The 17813-nt window shown below is 45.5% G+C and overlaps 1 protein-coding gene across 11 annotated transcripts in view; it reads left to right on the plus strand.

Moving 5' to 3' along the window:
- ARHGEF9 (Cdc42 guanine nucleotide exchange factor 9) overlaps nt 1-17813 on the plus strand; it is a 221944-nt gene that overhangs the window by 161498 nt on the left and 42633 nt on the right. For all 11 annotated transcript variants that reach the window (XM_040614135.1, XM_040614134.1, XM_040614144.1 and 8 more), the window contains 3 exons: nt 4840-5031; nt 12389-12568; nt 14621-14853. In XM_040614135.1, coding sequence (XP_040470069.1) covers nt 4840-5031; nt 12389-12568; nt 14621-14853 — 605 coding nt within the window. The remainder of the gene's footprint in view (nt 1-4839; nt 5032-12388; nt 12569-14620; nt 14854-17813) is intronic.

Raw genomic sequence — 17813 nt, forward strand, 5'->3', positions numbered from 1 at the left:
AGGACAGGACAGGAGCCTGGAGAGGCTTCTTGAAACCCAGGTGAGCAGCAGAGCTGAGAGCAAAGCTGCCAGGGAACTGAAGTCCCATCTAGGCTGTATGGGAAGTCCCAAAGGAGCATCACAGTGGTGGCAGCCACCCCTCCTGAGCAGAAAAGACTGGGGAGATGAGGTCAAACTAGAGTTTTGAAGTTTCTTTTATTAAAAAAAGACATTTGCACTGGGAGGGAGGTACATCTGTATATTTGTGTCCGGTGTTTGTTGGAAAATCTGGGGAAGAGAGTGCCCTTTTTCCATTAGTGGTATCTCAGCTGTTGTCCACAGCAGATGGAGGTCGAGCATTTCAGGCAGGAGAGCATTCCTGGGAGAGGTGTGTACCTAAAACATAGAGATCACCCTACTTAGAGGTGATATGGATCGGGCTAAAACAGGAACCTTTGCAGCATTGTTTAAATCAACTACATGTGATAAGTTACTGGAAAAAAACAGTGTCACCCCCAGTTTGCCTCTTCCACCTTGCTGTCGCCTGCAGCACACCATCGTTGCAGTTTGAGCGAGCAGGTCAGTGAAGCAGAGAGGATCTGGCTTGGAGTGGTGGTGTTGGGTCAGAGGACACAATTAACACTGAGTGCAGCCTTCCCTTGCCCCAGCGCAATCCGGCTCCTTCTCAGCACAGGCACAAGAGAATTTGAGAGCTGAAGCTGCAAAACCAGCCTTACTGCTTCAGACTAGAGGTCCCTCTAGCCAACTTGCTGCTTATAGATGCTCATGCTCAACAGGATTGTGGCAAGCCCAGAATGATGAATTTAAGTCCGTATTTCAAAGTATGTATGAGCTTTTCTGTGCCCTCTGCTTTAACATAAGGTCTGTCGACCCCAAAAATATTCATGAAAAATGTCATTGGTAAGGTAGATCATACCCCTGTTTATAGGTGGGGAAAGCCTCCACCAGTTTAAGTGATCGACCCAAGGTCAGCAGCAGAGCTGGAAGTGTACCTCATCTTTTGTGAGTCATGGTCCAGACTTCAAATGATCCCCTGGTAGAATGATCCGTGTTTGAATTATGGAGAACTTCAGAGGTTAGGACAGAAAGCAGGAGTGTTTGAACAGCACAGTGGGATTAATCCTTTCAGCAGCTGAGGCTGGAGAGCATGGGGTGGCAGACACGTTCAGCTTCCTCTGTTAGCGATAAGATTGTTGCATGTTTTTACTCTAAAGCAAAAATCATCTAGACTAGAACTGTAATTTTTTTCCTTTTGGGAATATGAATCCTAGCAGGAAAGAGGAAAAATTTCATTAAGGAAAAAAGCGGGACTCCTGAGATTCCCAGATGTGGAAGCAGGGAGTGTTCCTGCAGTGCACAAAAGGCAGACTAAAATTGGAGGATTTCAGAAATCATTAAAGTTTGCAAGCTTGCTATTTGCTTTAGAGTTTCAAAGCCTTTAGGTTTTATGCTTTCAAGCTCCCCCCACCCTTTATGATTAGATCATTCCTGCTTTATTTTTTAAATGAAAATTGAAATTTTTATGATTATCACTTGACTCCAGGAGGCAGAGTTTTAAAAATATCTTCTTTTGCCAAACTGGCTGGAGTGTCATGAACTTGGTGACAAGCTGTTCCAACTGGGTTTGGGAGAGCTACATAATACCTTTTCATAGTAGCAGGAAGGTAGGATGGGAAGTTATTTTAAACTTCAGCCAACAGGGTTTAATACCTACATTGGTCTTGCTTGGTTTTCAACATATACTTGGTTTGGAATGCCAACAAAGCTGTCGTGAGGACATATTCCTGAAAGGACTCCCCATGCAATTCTGTCCTTCCCAGATCTAGCCCATTTTCCCTTCTGAGGCTGGCCCCCAGGTTTTCACTCCAGAGCCCCTGCTAAAACCAGTGTCACTGGTGTAAGTAAATTGGCCCCTGAGGTTGCTTTGGCAATCTTAGGCCAGCACAGCGGTTACTCAGAAGCAGCACGCAGATTGCTTATGTTTCAGCATGAAACACTGCTCACGTACATGAGGCATTGCTGTATCTCCATGCAACTGAAACCTCTTCCAGAGCAGAGTAGGATTTTCTGGGAAGAGACGTATTTTCTAACTAGCTTTTGGGTTGTTTCCCTGAACAAGTGACATTCTTCTGAAATGTGTTTTGGTATGCCAGGAGAGGGTTTTAATGTTGACCCCATATCTTTGGGGTGCGATTAGCTCACAAACTCACTGCCTTCCCTTGCAGTGACCCAGGGCTCAACCAGGCCTCCCAGGGCTGATGGAAATCCTGCAAAAACACCCTTTCAGAGATCCTTGTGCAGCCCCACAACCGGGAGACAACGTGACCTAGTCCATCTTTGCATCAGATGCCACAATGGAGAGTGCCACCCTGTGGGAAGGACCTAAGGAAAGGCATGCAGACCTGCTCCCGGGCATGCTGCATCTCCCAGGGGTTTCCCTGTGTCCAAACTGGCGTAGCTGGACCAGGCTGGGGTCACTGAAATGCCCACCTGCAGCGCCCAGGGCTGTTCACCCTTAAGCCCAGCCCTGCTTTGACCGCAGCCGAGCCACCCTGGGTACTGCAGTGCTGCAGGACCGCACGGCCATTCTGTGCCTAGATGCACCCCTTCCCCCCGGGGTGCATCAGGACATAAGAAACAAGACCTGACAGCCGTTATTTGCTGGGTTTCACTTCTGCACTGTCACACAAGACATTAAAGTGACTCTTGGCAACGCTGTCCTGGGGAAAGGTATGAAGCCTTTGTACTTTGAGGATGGCTCCTTCTTGCAATGGGAGCAGCACTGAGGTGCCAGGAGGGATTATTTCACCTCCTTAGCAGGCTTTGGAGTATCCCTCTGGTCTCCTGATGTGCAAAAGGAGGTCCCATGTTGGCAGTGCAGCGTGGAGGACAGGTGGGAGATTGCGTGGGCAGAGCAGGCAGAACGCTTGGGTCCATTTTGGCTCTCCCTTGCTCATTCAGGCAAGTGGTCTGCACTGGGTTTTCTGCCCTGGAGAGTTGCTGGTGCTGCCAGGACGCGGTGTGAGCACAGCCTGGGGCCAACAGCTCTCTGCAACGCTTCGTGTAGGGTTGATGCCTCCAGTGGGTCCTGCCCTGCTGCTGGCAAAGAGGGCATCTTGTCATTTAAACAGGCATTGCTGCGCTGCACGCCCTCCTGTTAAGTCCTTGATAGCTCCCAGACACAGGGCACAGCTATAAGCAGGGTGAAAAGTCCAGCTTTTTGTTGCTTTGGGTTTTTTTTATCCCCGAAGTTTGCGGCATCATTAACATTCTGCTAGAGAAGAGATGGATTTTCTTCAAACATATTGGCTTCTTGGCCTTTATAACTCACTGTGGGATGACAAAATGTGGGAGCTGTAAGAAGTGGTTTAGCAAAACATGATACTAGTTAGGAAAGCAAGGAAGGAGCATGGGCAGGTTTAGGTTTTTTTACTTTACTAATTTACAGGAACACAGCCCTTTACAATCTGTTATAAGACTGAATTTAAGCTGATTAATGGAAAAGTATTAAAAACTATAAACAGTGGAAAAAAGACTGAAAGATCAGGTTAACGATGCAGTTTATCTTGCATATGCTGCTCTGTTTGTGTGGATGGTTTCACTGTTCATAGGTACATGTATTTTAACGTTTTAAACTCTCCAGTATTTGGAGTTTTAAATGCTGAGGAGAAAAGTTTCTTCTTTTACATAACAACTTTGGTGATCTGTGTAAAACAGCATCATTTATGTCTGGTTTAAGCTTTATTTCATGTTTGTTTGCAGACTATGATGAGCCCAATTTGAACTGATCAATTACTTTAAGCAGGTTTTACTTGGGGGAAAAAGTAACAAAAGGAAAGAAGCACTTGATCCCTATGTTGTGTGCTCTTATTCAAAGACACAGAGACTAGGAGGCGGCGTTATCTTTTAGTTTACAAGTTTAATGTTTGCTTTTTATTTGATGATAGGAAATTCAGTGTGCTGAAAATGCAATGATCTTTTTCGTTGCTTTTTGCATTTGTTCCAATATAGAGTATTCAGCGCCCAGGGGTGCTCAGCACCCCGGTCACAGCTGCCCTCAGCCCCCACCAGGTTTTAGGAGACTTACTCAGCCAGGTCTGATCTCAGTGCGGTTTAGGGATCACAGTCTGAGGATGCTGAGATAGGGCATTTGCCTGAGTGAGAAAGGCTCTTCATGTGAAATGATGAGGAAAGCTGCTGCGAAATGAAAATCAATGTTCATTCACAAATGCTGGCCTGGGAGGTTCACAGAAAACTGAAGTGCCAGAACCCGGTTAGCCTGGACTGATGTTCACATTCATTCAGATTTCTGAACCAGATGGATCTTGACCTTCTTAAATCAGTCACCTGTAAAGGACTAACCTCCCAGCAGTTTCTTCTGGTTCGGACAGATCCCAGCTGATGGTGTTTGGGAGCTGGGACAAGGAGTGCTTTATGCTAGTAACTGCACTTTTGTTTAGGCTGCTCTGGTTTACATATGTACATTTTGGTTCAGAGCACTTGACAGCACCCAACAGCCCAGTTACCCTTTCACATGATTATTGTATATTCGGGATCAAAACGGTTAACACTTGAAATCCCTTTGCTTTTGAGAGGAACTTGGCAGTGTGTGGGGAACCATTTGTGACCAGTTGCACCAGTATAATAAAGGACTGTCTGGGCTGTAGCTGTTGTGGACACCACGGTGCATCGCTGGCAAGAGCATTGCCCTTGCTGTAAGGAGGGAGCTGATCCAGTATCTCCCAGAGTCATGCAACCCAGGACCCAGCCTACTTTCAGTTGTTGGCCGTCTCATGCTTTTACGAATAAGCCTGTTGCTCTCCCCTCTTCATCTTGCAGCTATGGGTAAACCAAGAAGATGGAGTAGAGGAGGGAACCAGCGATGTGCAGAATGGCCACTTGGATCCAAGCGCTGACTGCCTCTGTCTCGGCAGGACCGTTCAGAACCGAGACCAGATGAGAGCCAACGTCATCAATGAGATCATGAGCACGGAGCGCCACTACATCAAGCACCTCAAGGACATCTGCGAGGTACATGGGCGTTGTGTCACTGGGATACTGAAGCAGGACACGGGATGGGCTGTTGAGAGCTGAGGACTGGTTTTGCCCTTGGGTGATGGTGGAAAAATATGCAATGTGTTTGAGTACTGTGTCTAATAGAGGAGCAGCATCTGTCAATAAGCACTGATACTTCTGAGGATTTTCTGCTGGATCTGATAATTGCCTTTAGTTTGTATTAACTAGAAGTGCAATTTTCTGACCTTTTTTCCATACCCTTTCACTAAAAAATGATGAGGTTGAGATCCTTCAAGCAGTACTCTTAATTAAAACCCAATGGCATCTACTTCTGAACTTGTGATTGAGGAAATTAGGTTGTAATTAATCCAATCAGTTACCCATTTCATCTGTGTCTTTCATATTGGGTTCACAATTTCCTTGGCTCAGGATGGCCCCCATTTGCCTTTTCTTACAGTGAGACTGAGAGCAAAATGTTTTCACCGTGGGAGATGAAGTACTTTACATTTAGCCAGTGTAAGGGAACCAGCAAGCAAATGAACTTTGGTGGCTGGCCCCATGCATCCTCAGCTTGGTGGTTCTTCATTATAGAGGTTCTTATATTATATCTTATAGAGGTTATAATTAACCTCTACAATCCCGGACTGTCCTGCAGCGTACAGAACTAGTGCCATGAGCTAAACCCAAAGTGCAGTGCGTGTGGTGCTGGGTGTTTAGGAAGAGGAATGCACAGCTGTGCTGGAGAGTGTTGCGGGACAGCTTGGACACTGTATGTAGAGCATATGCTTATCACTAAGAGGCAAAGTTTGTTAGCACTAAAATCAAAGCCCGTGGCTTTTGGCTCATCCGTCTGAACAGTTTGGATTTACTGAGCTTGTGCTCAGTCTTTGCAGAGTCAATGTGGTAAAGCCCCTTGTGAATTCTGCTTAGAAAAATGTCTTCCTCTCTTCATACTTGCTACTTTTCTATTGACAAGGCAAAGCAGCCATCCAAAAAGCTTTTATGATGCTTCTCAAATACAGAAGAGTCTTGGGATTTCAGTTTGGAAACAAATGAGCTTGATTTCACTGTGCTATTTCAGTCAGAGGGCTTTGCATTGAAGAAGGAAAGATCTGCAGGAACTTTTCCATATATTGTTTCTTTTCCTGCATTTGCATTTTTTTCTGTTGAAAAACTAAATAAACCTTAACTTGCGTTTTCCAGCCATGTCACCATGCTTTTGCCAGATCAGATTCTCAGCAGGTACAGATAGGTATGGCTTCAGTGACATCTGTGGGGTAACACTGAATTACAGCACCTAATGATATGTCCCAGATGTCAAAGAGATCTCTAAGGCTCTTCTTTGCTCTGGATGATGCCAAATGATATTGAGGGGATAAATCTTACCTGCAGGTAGAGCACCAGGAAATGATTCAGCTGCCTCTCATAAAAGAGGAGGACTGAAACGGGTGTTCTCATCTGCAAAACGATGGGCTGTCCTTTGCTGGAGGGAGCCTCATTGTGCTCGGTTTAATCAGAGCAATCCATTTGCCTCGAGAAGGCTCAGAGACAGCTCAGTCATCCCAGGCATTTCAGCATAGCATGATGTGACTGTTTCTGTTTGTGCATAAGAGGAGGGGGGCTGGAGATGGAGGGACGCGTGCCAGCTTGGGCTCCTCCCAGTGCTGCTGGATGAATTTGTACAGAGGTGTTATTTGTGCCGAAGAATGAGTAGACACCAGACAGCCGTTGATGAGATGCAGAAGTGCTGTTGACAGTGGCAAATTCCCCTCTTCCATTTGCTCTTTATTTTAAGGTGTCAGGATGAACAGCAGCAATATGATGTATTGGAGGGGATGAGAGAGGAGTTGCGGCTGGGTGGCAAAGGTTGAGCCTGATTTAGTACTGAGTTTAGCAGTGTGTAGTTATACTCTTGTTGCTGAGCTATAATGAGCAACAAATCCTAATACCAGTGAAGCACCTGAAGATGTGTGGTTTGTATCAGAGAACCGTAGCCCCTACTAGGTGATTAAGAGCCCTTGAATTGCTCTTTTCTGCCTCAGGATGTATCTCCACTGCCTGCTACTATATTATTATAAACCGTGTTATTATTCATAATACTCGTGGCACTAGCCCTGCCAAGTCAGGAGCTCACAAGCTAGCCAGCACCAGAATGAAAATTACCTGCACAAGCCAAGCAGCTGGCTTGGAGGGGAATTCCCTGTCACAGCAAAGCCATACTGCCCTGACGACTGCTGCTGCGCCCTTGCCTAGAGTAGGAAGGACTGACTGCTGATTGGTGAAGCGATTTTGTGAAGATTTTTATTAGGGGTAAAGTGTGGGGGTTTCCCTGGACTGCATTATCAGGAGTGGATGGATCATTATTCTGAAATACCACCAAGGGGAAAAGAAAGAAAAAAGAATCTAGCCTTAAGGAAATATCCAGCAATAGGAACTTCAGGCTTAGCACTTAGAGCTTAGAAAAATAATAAGCTGCTGAAAACTAGGCTTTTATAATGGGTAGCAATAGCAAGCCTTACTGGCAGGCAGTGCTGCTCACTCCTTGTCCTGTGAAGCACCTCAAAGATGCACAGCCATCTCCAGGCTTGAAAGATATCTTCCTGCACCTGGGGCTTGATCCTGGAAGGATGCAGGAGGGTGTGGGGTCTGTCCGTGGCATGGCAGCTGTAACACCAGCAGAGCAGCTGAAGTCCTCAGTCAGGGTGGCTGCCTCAATGAGGGCAGAGGGCCAAGAAGGTGGTTTGAGCTGCAGCATGTAGTGGGGAGCACAGGCAGAAGAATGAGATGCAGGAGAGCTGCAAAGAACAGGGTGACATGCTTTGAGACATGAGCAGGCTTTGGACCAGCACCTGGATTAGGAAGACAAGGCTAAATTTAAGGAGGTGTTACAACAGAGAAGTGACAGAGCTTGGATGGGAACAGTGATGCAATTGGGAGATCAAAGGAAACCTCCGTATTATGAGTAATTTGGGGATGGGAGGTTAGAAAGTCCAGCCAGCTTCCAGTGCTGCATTTTGCTCTTTTCCAAGTAATTTCAGTTTGAATTTATTTTTTAATAATATTGACTGAATTCCACCTAAGCTTTGCTTTGGTGCCAGGACAGCTCTGAATGCTGTGTGGAAAACATCCTCATTGCATCTTAGCGTGTCAAGCTGAGTCTGTTGTGCAGAGCTGATGGTACAGGTTTTCACGTGGTCTGGATGGCATTAGCCTGACTCATTCTCAGAGATGGATAAAAACCACTTTTTTGTGCTGCCTTAGAGCAAAGCAGCATAAAACCTTCTTTGCAGCAGTGTGGCCCTCCGTCAGAGCACCACTTCTGAGGAGCTGCTCAGAAGCTCCCCCCTTTGTGTGCCCAGTTTCTCATCCATGGATGCCTGGCTGGAGGGTGACTGCAGAAAGCTCTTTGGATTAATGAGGATATATATTCTATGTGTATGTATTCCCCAATGTGCAATTTGTAGCCGTCTTTCACAGCCTGTTTGTGCACAGCTGGTTTTTCTGTTTTGGAGCTGGCTGCTTCCTGCCCTTTTGAGGCACAGGCTTGCGTTCCTGCAGGATATTTTAGGTGGGCCCCAGTGCAATCACAGTGCCTGACATTCTGTACTTGCTGGATATTTGAATAAGTGCTTTAGAGTCCTGACTGCCTGGGACCAGACATGGCTCTACTTTGCTTTTTCAATTCAAACAGTCTCAGCTTTGTTCCTGTGCTTATTCTTGGTATGTGCGTATCAGCACAATGCTCACCTGGATGCTGTGAGCACCGCTCTAGAGAACAGTATTTTTATAGCCCAAATGGTGCTGGTCCAAACTGAGGGATGTTCTACAGGTCAGTGTAGACAGCCCCCAAACTGGCTTAGAGATGGAAAGAAACTGGAATATCATCACAACTGCCTTTGAAGGTATAGCCTGCAGTGGCTATCGTCTCCTCATTCTTTCCTTCACCTTGCTCTCAGCTGGACCAGAAGGAGAATGGATGGGTTGGCCATCTCTCCTGGCTGTCTCTAAACCCACTCTGGAGTGGAGAAAACTTAGCACTTAACCTCCTGCAAATACTTTCCAACTTTGGCCTATACTTCAGGGACTACATGGAAAAGTACTTTAAAGAGAGAGAGTTTGACAGCTATTTTTAGGTATTCATTGAGCAAAACACTCTCCAACATCTGCTCATCAGTCATATCCCTTCTCTGAGCAAACCTGATGGGATGAGCAGAAGGAAGATGACATTGTTTTATGTAACAGGAGTAAATTTACTGGAAAAACTATGCAGCAGCCTTCTTGCTGGCTCTTGTTGTGTATTAGGTATAAATCTTCAGGCTCTCCTTTGCTGGCTTGTGCTGGAAACCAACCATCCAAACGCATAAGCTGGATAGAGGATAAGGCTTGGGAACTCCATGCAGTCTTTTATTTTCCCCATGGTTTTATAGGTGCCTGTACAGAAATGTGCTGCTTCAGCTTCTCTGAAACACGTGACACGGGCAAAGTGATGAACCAGCACAGGGAGGATGGGAATATTCAGACGGTAGTCGCAGCCAATAGCAACCCCAGGGCTGAAAGATGTTCACGTAAATCATCCAGTGACTGATTTCACAGAGCAGCATGCAAAAGGAGAGGCAGGCTTGCAGGCAGCCTGCAGCATGCAGCGGGGTAAAGGTCCTAACACAAACGGCTTGCAGCAGTCTTTCAGCGCTGCTAGCACCAAAGCTACTGTCAAAAAGAGCCTGGCCTCGTGGGCAGGTGCACTTTATTTTTTTCCTTTCATGTTTTGAAAGCTGTTCTGAGATAAGCAGGTAAACTTGAAAAGCAGCATGGAAAGGTATTCTGCATTATTCCTTAATGGTTTGAATTTTTATTTGCCCTGCCAACTGTCCTGCAACATGGGAAACAGTCTGCTCCCATTCCTCTTGGCCTAGAAAAATGAAAGAGGGAAACCCATGGAAATGAATCATCAACAAGCTCCTGGAAGAAGGTCTAGATTTAGTAAATACAGAAGGTATTCCATAACCCAAGCTTCCCAGCTGAAAAAGCCAGCAAATTCAGCGTAACGGCATCTTCTAGCTAAGCTGGACATCACAGAGGTTGGTTCTTTGCCAGGTCGGCCAAAGTTGCATTTATCATTCATCTGTTTGAAGTTCTCCCTCCCAGGAGCCACGTGGTGAGGCTGAAGGACAGTTTATTATAGCGTCCCAATAGTTTGCATTGTGGACCAGCAGCTGTGTGTCACCAGCTGGCGGTGCGTCTGTGTGACTAAGCATCTAGAGTTCCCAAATATAGCCATTCAACTGAAGCTGTTGGCATTTTTTTCCCTTCATTTTTTTCTCTTCCTATATAATAAAGGCAGGCAAAGTCATCTCCTGATGACCCCCTTGTTCCTTCTCAGTCAAGAGGCCGCAGTCTGGACTAGGCCAGCATAGCATCTGATAGTTGGCCTTGCAAAGTTTCTAGTCTACATCATTCAGACGGGTGAAGAACAGGGGGATGAAGTGATTTTGCTCAATGTCACACAGGTCAGTGGCAGAGCCAGAAATTCAGCCCAGGCATCCAGAGCATCCATGTGTCACCCATCCCTGGACCACATGTGCTTCGGGCAAGCGTGTTTGAAGAAGTTTTCATGATTCAGCTGAAACCAGGATGGCGAGTTCATGGATAAGGCGGGGTCAGCAAAACAGGGAGGCAGAGAGAAGTTGGTGTGTTACGCTTTTTGCCAGGTTATTGATCCAGTCGGTCATTTTAGGTCAGGAGATCTTCAGAGCAGTGCTTGCCTGCCCATTTGTGTTCATGTGATGTCCAGCTAAGCTCAGGCTCAGTACAAGTGGGTATCATGGACAAATGAAGAATAAGCAAGGAGGATCTCTTTGTTGTTGCACTGGATCGAGATGCAGGAGATCTGAATTGTTCCCAAATCTACTGCAGATTCATTCTGTGATTTTGGAGAATTTTCTTAAACTCTCTACATCCTAGTTCTTCCTCTCTCTTTCCCCATTTGATTTGAATGTCTATAGACTCAGTAAGGGAGCCTGATATTTGTACAGGGAAGGGTACAAAGCCTGTTCCTCTGATCCCACTTAAAAAAGGAAGAAAAGCAATGAAAGACAATAGTTGAGAAAACAGGATAAAAATCTTCCCTAGTTTTACACTGTTTGGAGTAGTGTATTTCATGGTAGAAACATAGAATGGTTTGGGTTAGAAGGGACCTACAAGATCATCTAGTTCTAAGCCCCTGACGTGGGGTTGCTCAAAGCCCCGTCCAGCCTGGCCTTGGACACTGCCAGGGATGGGGCACCCACAGCTGCTCTGGGCAGCCTGGGCCACTGTCTCACCACCCCACGGTTAAGAATTTCTGCCTTGTATCTAATCCAAACTTTCAGTTTAAAGCCGTTCCCCCTTGTCCTGTCACTACAGGCCCTTGTAAAAAGTCCCTCCCCAGCTTTCTTGGCAGCCCCAGTAGGTACTGGAAGGTACTGCAGTAATGGAATGGAAGGTATAGAAAACAAAATTAAAATAATGCTGCGTTCCTCTAGGTGGCATTGATAGCAGCTCAGGCAGCTCCTAACTGTGGCTCCCTTGCCCGAGCAAGCCAAAATACCTACCCAAGCTTCTGCATCGCCTTTGGCATTCCCACTAGGACAGTCACAGGACAACAGCCCTCCCACTTTTGCCTCATATTCAGGAAGATGAATAGTGGGGGAGATAAACTGTGTCACCTCCCAAGTCAGGGAACACTTGAAGAGCATTTTCCTTCAACATTTCACTTTGTGCTGAAACAACTAGGGTGTTGCACCCTCCATACCCTCTTCCTAGACCAAGGGCAGGCAACCACACGTTCATATAGTATTTCTCAGCATGGTTATAGAATCATAGAATCACTTTGGTTGGAAAAGACCTTTAAGATTGAGTCCAGCTGTTAACCCAGCACTGCCAAGACCACCACTAAACCATCTCCCCAGGTGCCACATCTGCACGTTGTTTGATTCCCTCCAGGGATGGTGACTCCGCCTTTTCCCTGGGCAACCTGCCCCAGTGCTGGACAACCCTTTCGGTGAAGACATTTTTCCCAATACCCAGTCTAAACCTCCCCTGGTGCAACTTGAGGCTCTTTGCTCTTGTCCTGTTGCTTGTTCCTTGGGAGAAGAGAATGACCCCCACCTCGCTGCATCCCCCTTCCAGGTAGTTGTGGAGAGTGAGAAGGTTCCCGTGAGCTTCTTTTTCTCCAGGCTCAACAACCCTTGTTATTGAGCCTGGAATGGATTTTGTTTTCAGATCCATTTTCTGATTTTGTTTTTACTTGCTCCTTCCTCAAGAATAATCTGGGGACAGACTCGGTATAAGTGTTTGGTTATTTCATGGTTTATTCTTTTTTCACTCTTTACAGGGTTACTTAAAGCAGTGCCGGAAGAGGAGGGATATGTTCAGTGATGAACAGCTAAAAATCATCTTTGGTAACATCGAAGATATCTACAGATTTCAGATGGGTTTTGTCCGGGACTTGGAGAAGCAGTACAACAATGAAGACCCCCATCTCAGTGAAATTGGACCGTGTTTCCTGGAACACGTAAGTTAATTTGGCATTTTTGTTTGGGAGTTCTGGGGGTTGTTTTAGGGGATGAGGGACAGAGGGGGAAGGAGTAGCAGAAAAAGTCAGGAGGCAGGAACCACGCAGAATAACTTTTCTGTTCTAGTTACATATCAGGGACTACTCCATGGCCCTCCATTTACTTCATGAGATATAGAGAGGGGAGAGTTTGAGGTGAGGCGTATAGCTGGGAACCCCCTAGTACATTTGAATCTCAACATATTTTCACATCCACCCTGAATCATGTTATGTACACACAGTGTCCCTCCCCTACTCCCCACCTTCTTTTGCTCTTCAGAATATGACTTAAACCCACTCACAGGCCAGCCTGATCAGGTCATGGATGATGAGAAGGCTGCTTCTAGGCTTCTTCATCATTCTTCAGGGAGAATGAAGTGCCGTATCACAGCTTACGTATGAGGTGCTCCAACCCGGGGTGCAGATCCTGTACTCTTGTTACCTCATTACGTACAGTCAGGGCTGAGCTGACAGCAGTTCACTTCTTATTAGAGACATTTCTGATAGACATTCATGAAACTTAAGCAAGGCATCCCTAAAAAGGTTCACAGCATCTCTCAAGCGACATTGGTCTTCTAATTGAAAAAAAAGGTTTCTTTCTGAGAAGTTGCATTACAATTGCTCGTTTTTATCGGAGCCTGCATCTGTGCTACTTGCTCCCAAAGCAGCAGCATATTCCAGCTCTGTGCTACAAAGATGTAAGAAATCTTGCTGAGGATCAGTAGCTAAAACTTCATGTCTTGAGGCTGTGCTGTCAATTCATTTAGAGTGACAATAGTAAGAATTACTACCATTATTCGGAGGAATAGCTGACACTTACCTGTCATCAGATGGAGGCTAAAAGCTGGCTGATAAACTGATAAATTATCCCTGTTTAGCCATTTGGGGAATCTGAGGGATGAGGGAATTAAAATCCTGTTATATAGATCTGCAAAGCATCTTGTTCCTTATCTGCTTCAGGAAGAGAGAGGTGTCAGTGCCTGGCTTTTGGTCATCTGTGGTGTTGGGAAAGAAACTGAGCTACTCTCTTCCCAGAACGGCAGGTTATGTGGGCCCTTTATGGGACTGAGAAATAAGAATTGCTGGTCAAGCATATTTTTTTTAAAAAAGAAGCTGTCCTTTCTGTAGTTTGTAAGGTATTGGCCACAACCTGATGTAGCATCTGAGGCTGTTGACCTACAACACCCAGGCTTATATCTGGGCTGTCTCAACTACAGTCTTAATATTTGTTATCGGGCGGTCAGTTTGTGTCTGTCTCTTCCTTCCAGTGTAATCTTTCTTTGACCTTTTGTCTGCCTTGTCTGTGTGGCCCAGGTGAATCAAGCCTGAGCTAAGGGTGATGGACTGCCATGGGCCCCATCTGTGGTTCATGAGGGCAGAAAAAGGAGATTCCAACCAAATTAGCACAAAAAGACTTGTTAGACCAGTGTGAAGGGTGGGTGGGCATGTGTGTGAGGTGGTTTTATTCTTTGTTTTTCCCATCTTTGTTGTTTTCCGGCTCTCTGGTCCTGAGAAAATCCACACAGTGGTTGGTGCCTTGGGTTCCCTGTTGGTAAAGGGAATTTCAATGTCCCCAGCCCTAAACACTAGTCAGGTGCTCTATGATCTTTCAGGGAAAGAGCTCTAGCTCTAGAAATAACAAGGTTTTCATCCTGTATTACCGAAGGCCAGAGTTCTGTTTGGTTCTACCTTTACCTTTCATAAAGAAAATCCCACCACGGAATTTGAAATGGAACACCCACAACGCTGCACAGGGGTTCACTTTAACACACCCTGTACCTACAGAGACCTCAGTGATGTGTCAGTTATGCAGATCCCTCTCTGCTTCCCTTTTTCCCCAGAATGACCGTGCAGCACCTCCTCCAAGCAGGAAAAGTACTCTAGGAAGTCCTTCCTCCTCCTTCCTCGGGGTATTCTTTCTTCTTTAGTTGTAATGTGTTCTTGTTGGCCAGTCGGGTGCTTGCAGCGCTTCTCTGATATGTAGTCCTCTCTGTGTGAATCTGCCTCTCACAGCAAGATGGCTTCTGGATCTATTCGGAGTACTGTAACAATCATTTGGATGCATGCATGGAGCTTTCCAAGCTGATGAAAGATAGCAGGTACCAGCATTTCTTCGAAGCGTGTCGTCTGTTGCAGCAGATGATTGATATTGCCATAGATGGTTTCCTTCTGACGCCAGTGCAGAAGATCTGCAAATACCCGCTGCAGCTCGCAGAGCTACTGAAGTACACGGCGCAGGATCACAGGTATGCCAGTCTCTTATTTCGTGGAAGGGTTTTGCTCACTGCTCCTTTACATGGCTTCTGCACACACACAGGCATTGGGATTTTTTTTCTGTCCAGCTCCTTTCTCTGTGACATCTTGTATAAATTGAAGCAGGGCAAAGGTTTAGCAGACAGTTACAAAGCTTCTCAAAGCGCTGATTCTCAATGGAGCTGAACTCATCTCTGTTATAATCACACATGTGAACTAATTACCCTTGCATATACTTTCTGATGCTACCAGTTACACTAGAAAAATTGCCTAATTAGCATTCAGTGGTCAGAAAGGCAAAAGCCTACTCCTTTATCCTGAAGAGGACCTCAGCACATAGCAGGTAGAAGACCAGGATCTGCAACTCAAACCTGAATATGCTCAGGTTTTTCTGCTCTGCTTTTCAGCCTGGTTCCATCTCTGATTTTGCCATTGAGTTTAGGTTCAGAGGAGCACCCAGCAATTTGATTACTTCCCAACATTTCCAGCATCTCCTTTGCTGCTGCTGAGGGCAATGAACCTGAGTCCCTGACTTAGTGTAAATCAAGAAAAGTACCTATGATATCAGTTGTGATGTACTGCTATAAAAATAAGACGGAAGAAGAATTAGGCCCCCTATGAGTAGATATTCTCTTGCCTTGCGAATTTTCTTCCTTTTTCCAAAGCCATTAAAAGGAAGTGTTTCAGAGAACAAAGAAGACCACAGATTTTTCAGAAACTTCTGCAAGTGTTTGATTTTTTTGTTTTTCCCTAACCGCAGCTCTAGAAGTGTGGAGAGATGTGTTATGAGCAAAGAGATGCATTGATTTGCTTTGACCTGATTCACAAGTTTGATTCATACTAGCTGAATGCCCAGTTCAGAATCACCAATTTGGACGTGCATTTGGCTCCAGATCCAATTTATGTTTTTTCCTTCATAATGAGATCAAATCAAACTTGGAGTGGACTCATGGGAACCTTAGGGCATCAGAAAGCAGCTCTAGGATCCCAAATGTTGTGGCTTTTTTTCCTTGCCAGCCATGTGATGTCCCCACAGTATTTACACTGTGACTGTGGCTTTACAATGGGAAGACATGAGCAGCCTCAGAGAGCAGAGCTCTGTGTTTTAAATTACCTTCTCCGAGTTATTTGGGAGCGATACCAAAGGGGATGTGGCCAGTGTGATTACAGAAGGGTTGGATTATTTTGGGAGTACATTCCTTTTTCCTTTGGGATGTTTTAAAATCAACATGTTGCTAAGTAATCAGATTCTGAATAGTCATATTCTGAGGAGGCTCAGACCTTTCTTGTCGTTAAGTAACAATTAGTTGATTCAGACTGAGAGCTCTTTTTTTAGTGGCTTGTGTCAGTGATAGGACACAGCCATGGACACTTCATTTCTCTTGTTTCTTTCTAAAAAGGGAAAGTGGGATCATATTTGCTTGCCTTGTGTTAGTAAAGAGTAATAAAGAATAACCTCCTGAAGCTGCAACAGTGCATGTATGAAAGTCATGGCTGCACAGAGAGCCAGCAGAAGACCGGTGCCTTACCTCAGCGCTGGAGTGGCGTACTGCCTTTAGTGTGGGTGTGCTCTGGAGAGGGTATTGACTCATGGAGGAATGGTGTTATAACACAAAACCGGGGTGGGTCATACCATGCTTCCCTGTGGTCTAGCTCCTCAGATTCAAGTGTTCAAAGAGCCTGGGAGAGACCGATCCTCCAGGCAACCCAGCTCATATCCTGACCAGCTTAATGCCATGAGTGGGGAAAGTGAGGCACAGAGAATGTGTCTTACCACCAGATGATTCTGCACTGGGGCTGTGCAGAAAACTCAGGCTGCTGCGGTTGCCTGCTTGAAATACAGGTATTTTCTGCTTGCGTGATTCTGGCTTTGGGGTCAGGGCTGAGATGAGCAAAGCCTGAGATCAGAAAAGCAAATGACCTTTGGGGAGTGTCACGATTGTGACAATATCAAACACAGGGAAAAGCGGGATACCTGCAGGCTGGGTTACTGTAAGGGTCAGCTATGAACAAGAGACACTGAGAAGCCAACCTGGGAGCTTCAGCTGGGCCTGTTAATCAGGTGGTGAGCTGTCCTCATGCACTCGTAGTTTGACAGGGCTCACAATTAGATTGCAAGTCTGAAACAGAAGCTAGAAGATTATGGAGTGGACTAATACAGTGAAATCAGGCTCATCATTGGCTGAATTAGGAGTCTCTTAGGCACTCTGATTGGAATTTAGTATGTAGAAAATATTGTTTAAATCAGTTGAACCATTTATGAAGTAAGGCAAAACTCAGGAAGGACCAGGAGTCCCAATGAAAGCAAATAAGCCAGCTTCAACTAACAGTGGGATATATTCTTTTTCTTTTCTTTTTTTTTTTTTTTTTCCCCCTTCTTCACTGCTATCGTACTTGGCAGTGCTATGGATCTTCCCTGTACCAGGTCAGGACAACAGAGCTGAAACCAGAAACCTGAGCACTCTCCACCAAGCTAGCATGTGATATTTGGAAAGAGTCTAGAATTGCATTCTGATTGAGCACTGAAAAGTGGTCATTGCAGCCTCAATATAATTGACAAAATTTATTTACCTTAATTTCATCGTTAATGGTATCCTTTTATTATTTCACCGGCCAAGTGCTTTGCTTCTGCTATTTTTTTCTTCTAAGTTTTTACCAGCTCTGCCACAGACATGGGCTAGGAGCCCAAAAAGTTCAGTCATGACTCTTTCTTCATTACTGCGTGAAAGAAAAATGTGCATGGGGTTTTCTCTTCAAACATAACATTGGCATTGGTGAATTAGCATTACCAAGATAAAACCCAGCTTGGGCACCGGCCCACTCCGCATGGAGGCAAGCGTTGAGGGTGTTCTCAGAGCCTGGCTCCCTTCAATTGCTTATTGTTTTGAGATCGCTTCATTTGAATTTTTCACAAAGCCACATCTGTTCACCTCTTAAAGATTTACTCCAGCTT

The sequence above is a fragment of the Falco naumanni genome, chromosome 14 (assembly GCF_017639655.2).
Source record: "Falco naumanni isolate bFalNau1 chromosome 14, bFalNau1.pat, whole genome shotgun sequence".
Taxonomy (NCBI): Eukaryota; Metazoa; Chordata; class Aves; order Falconiformes; family Falconidae; genus Falco; species Falco naumanni.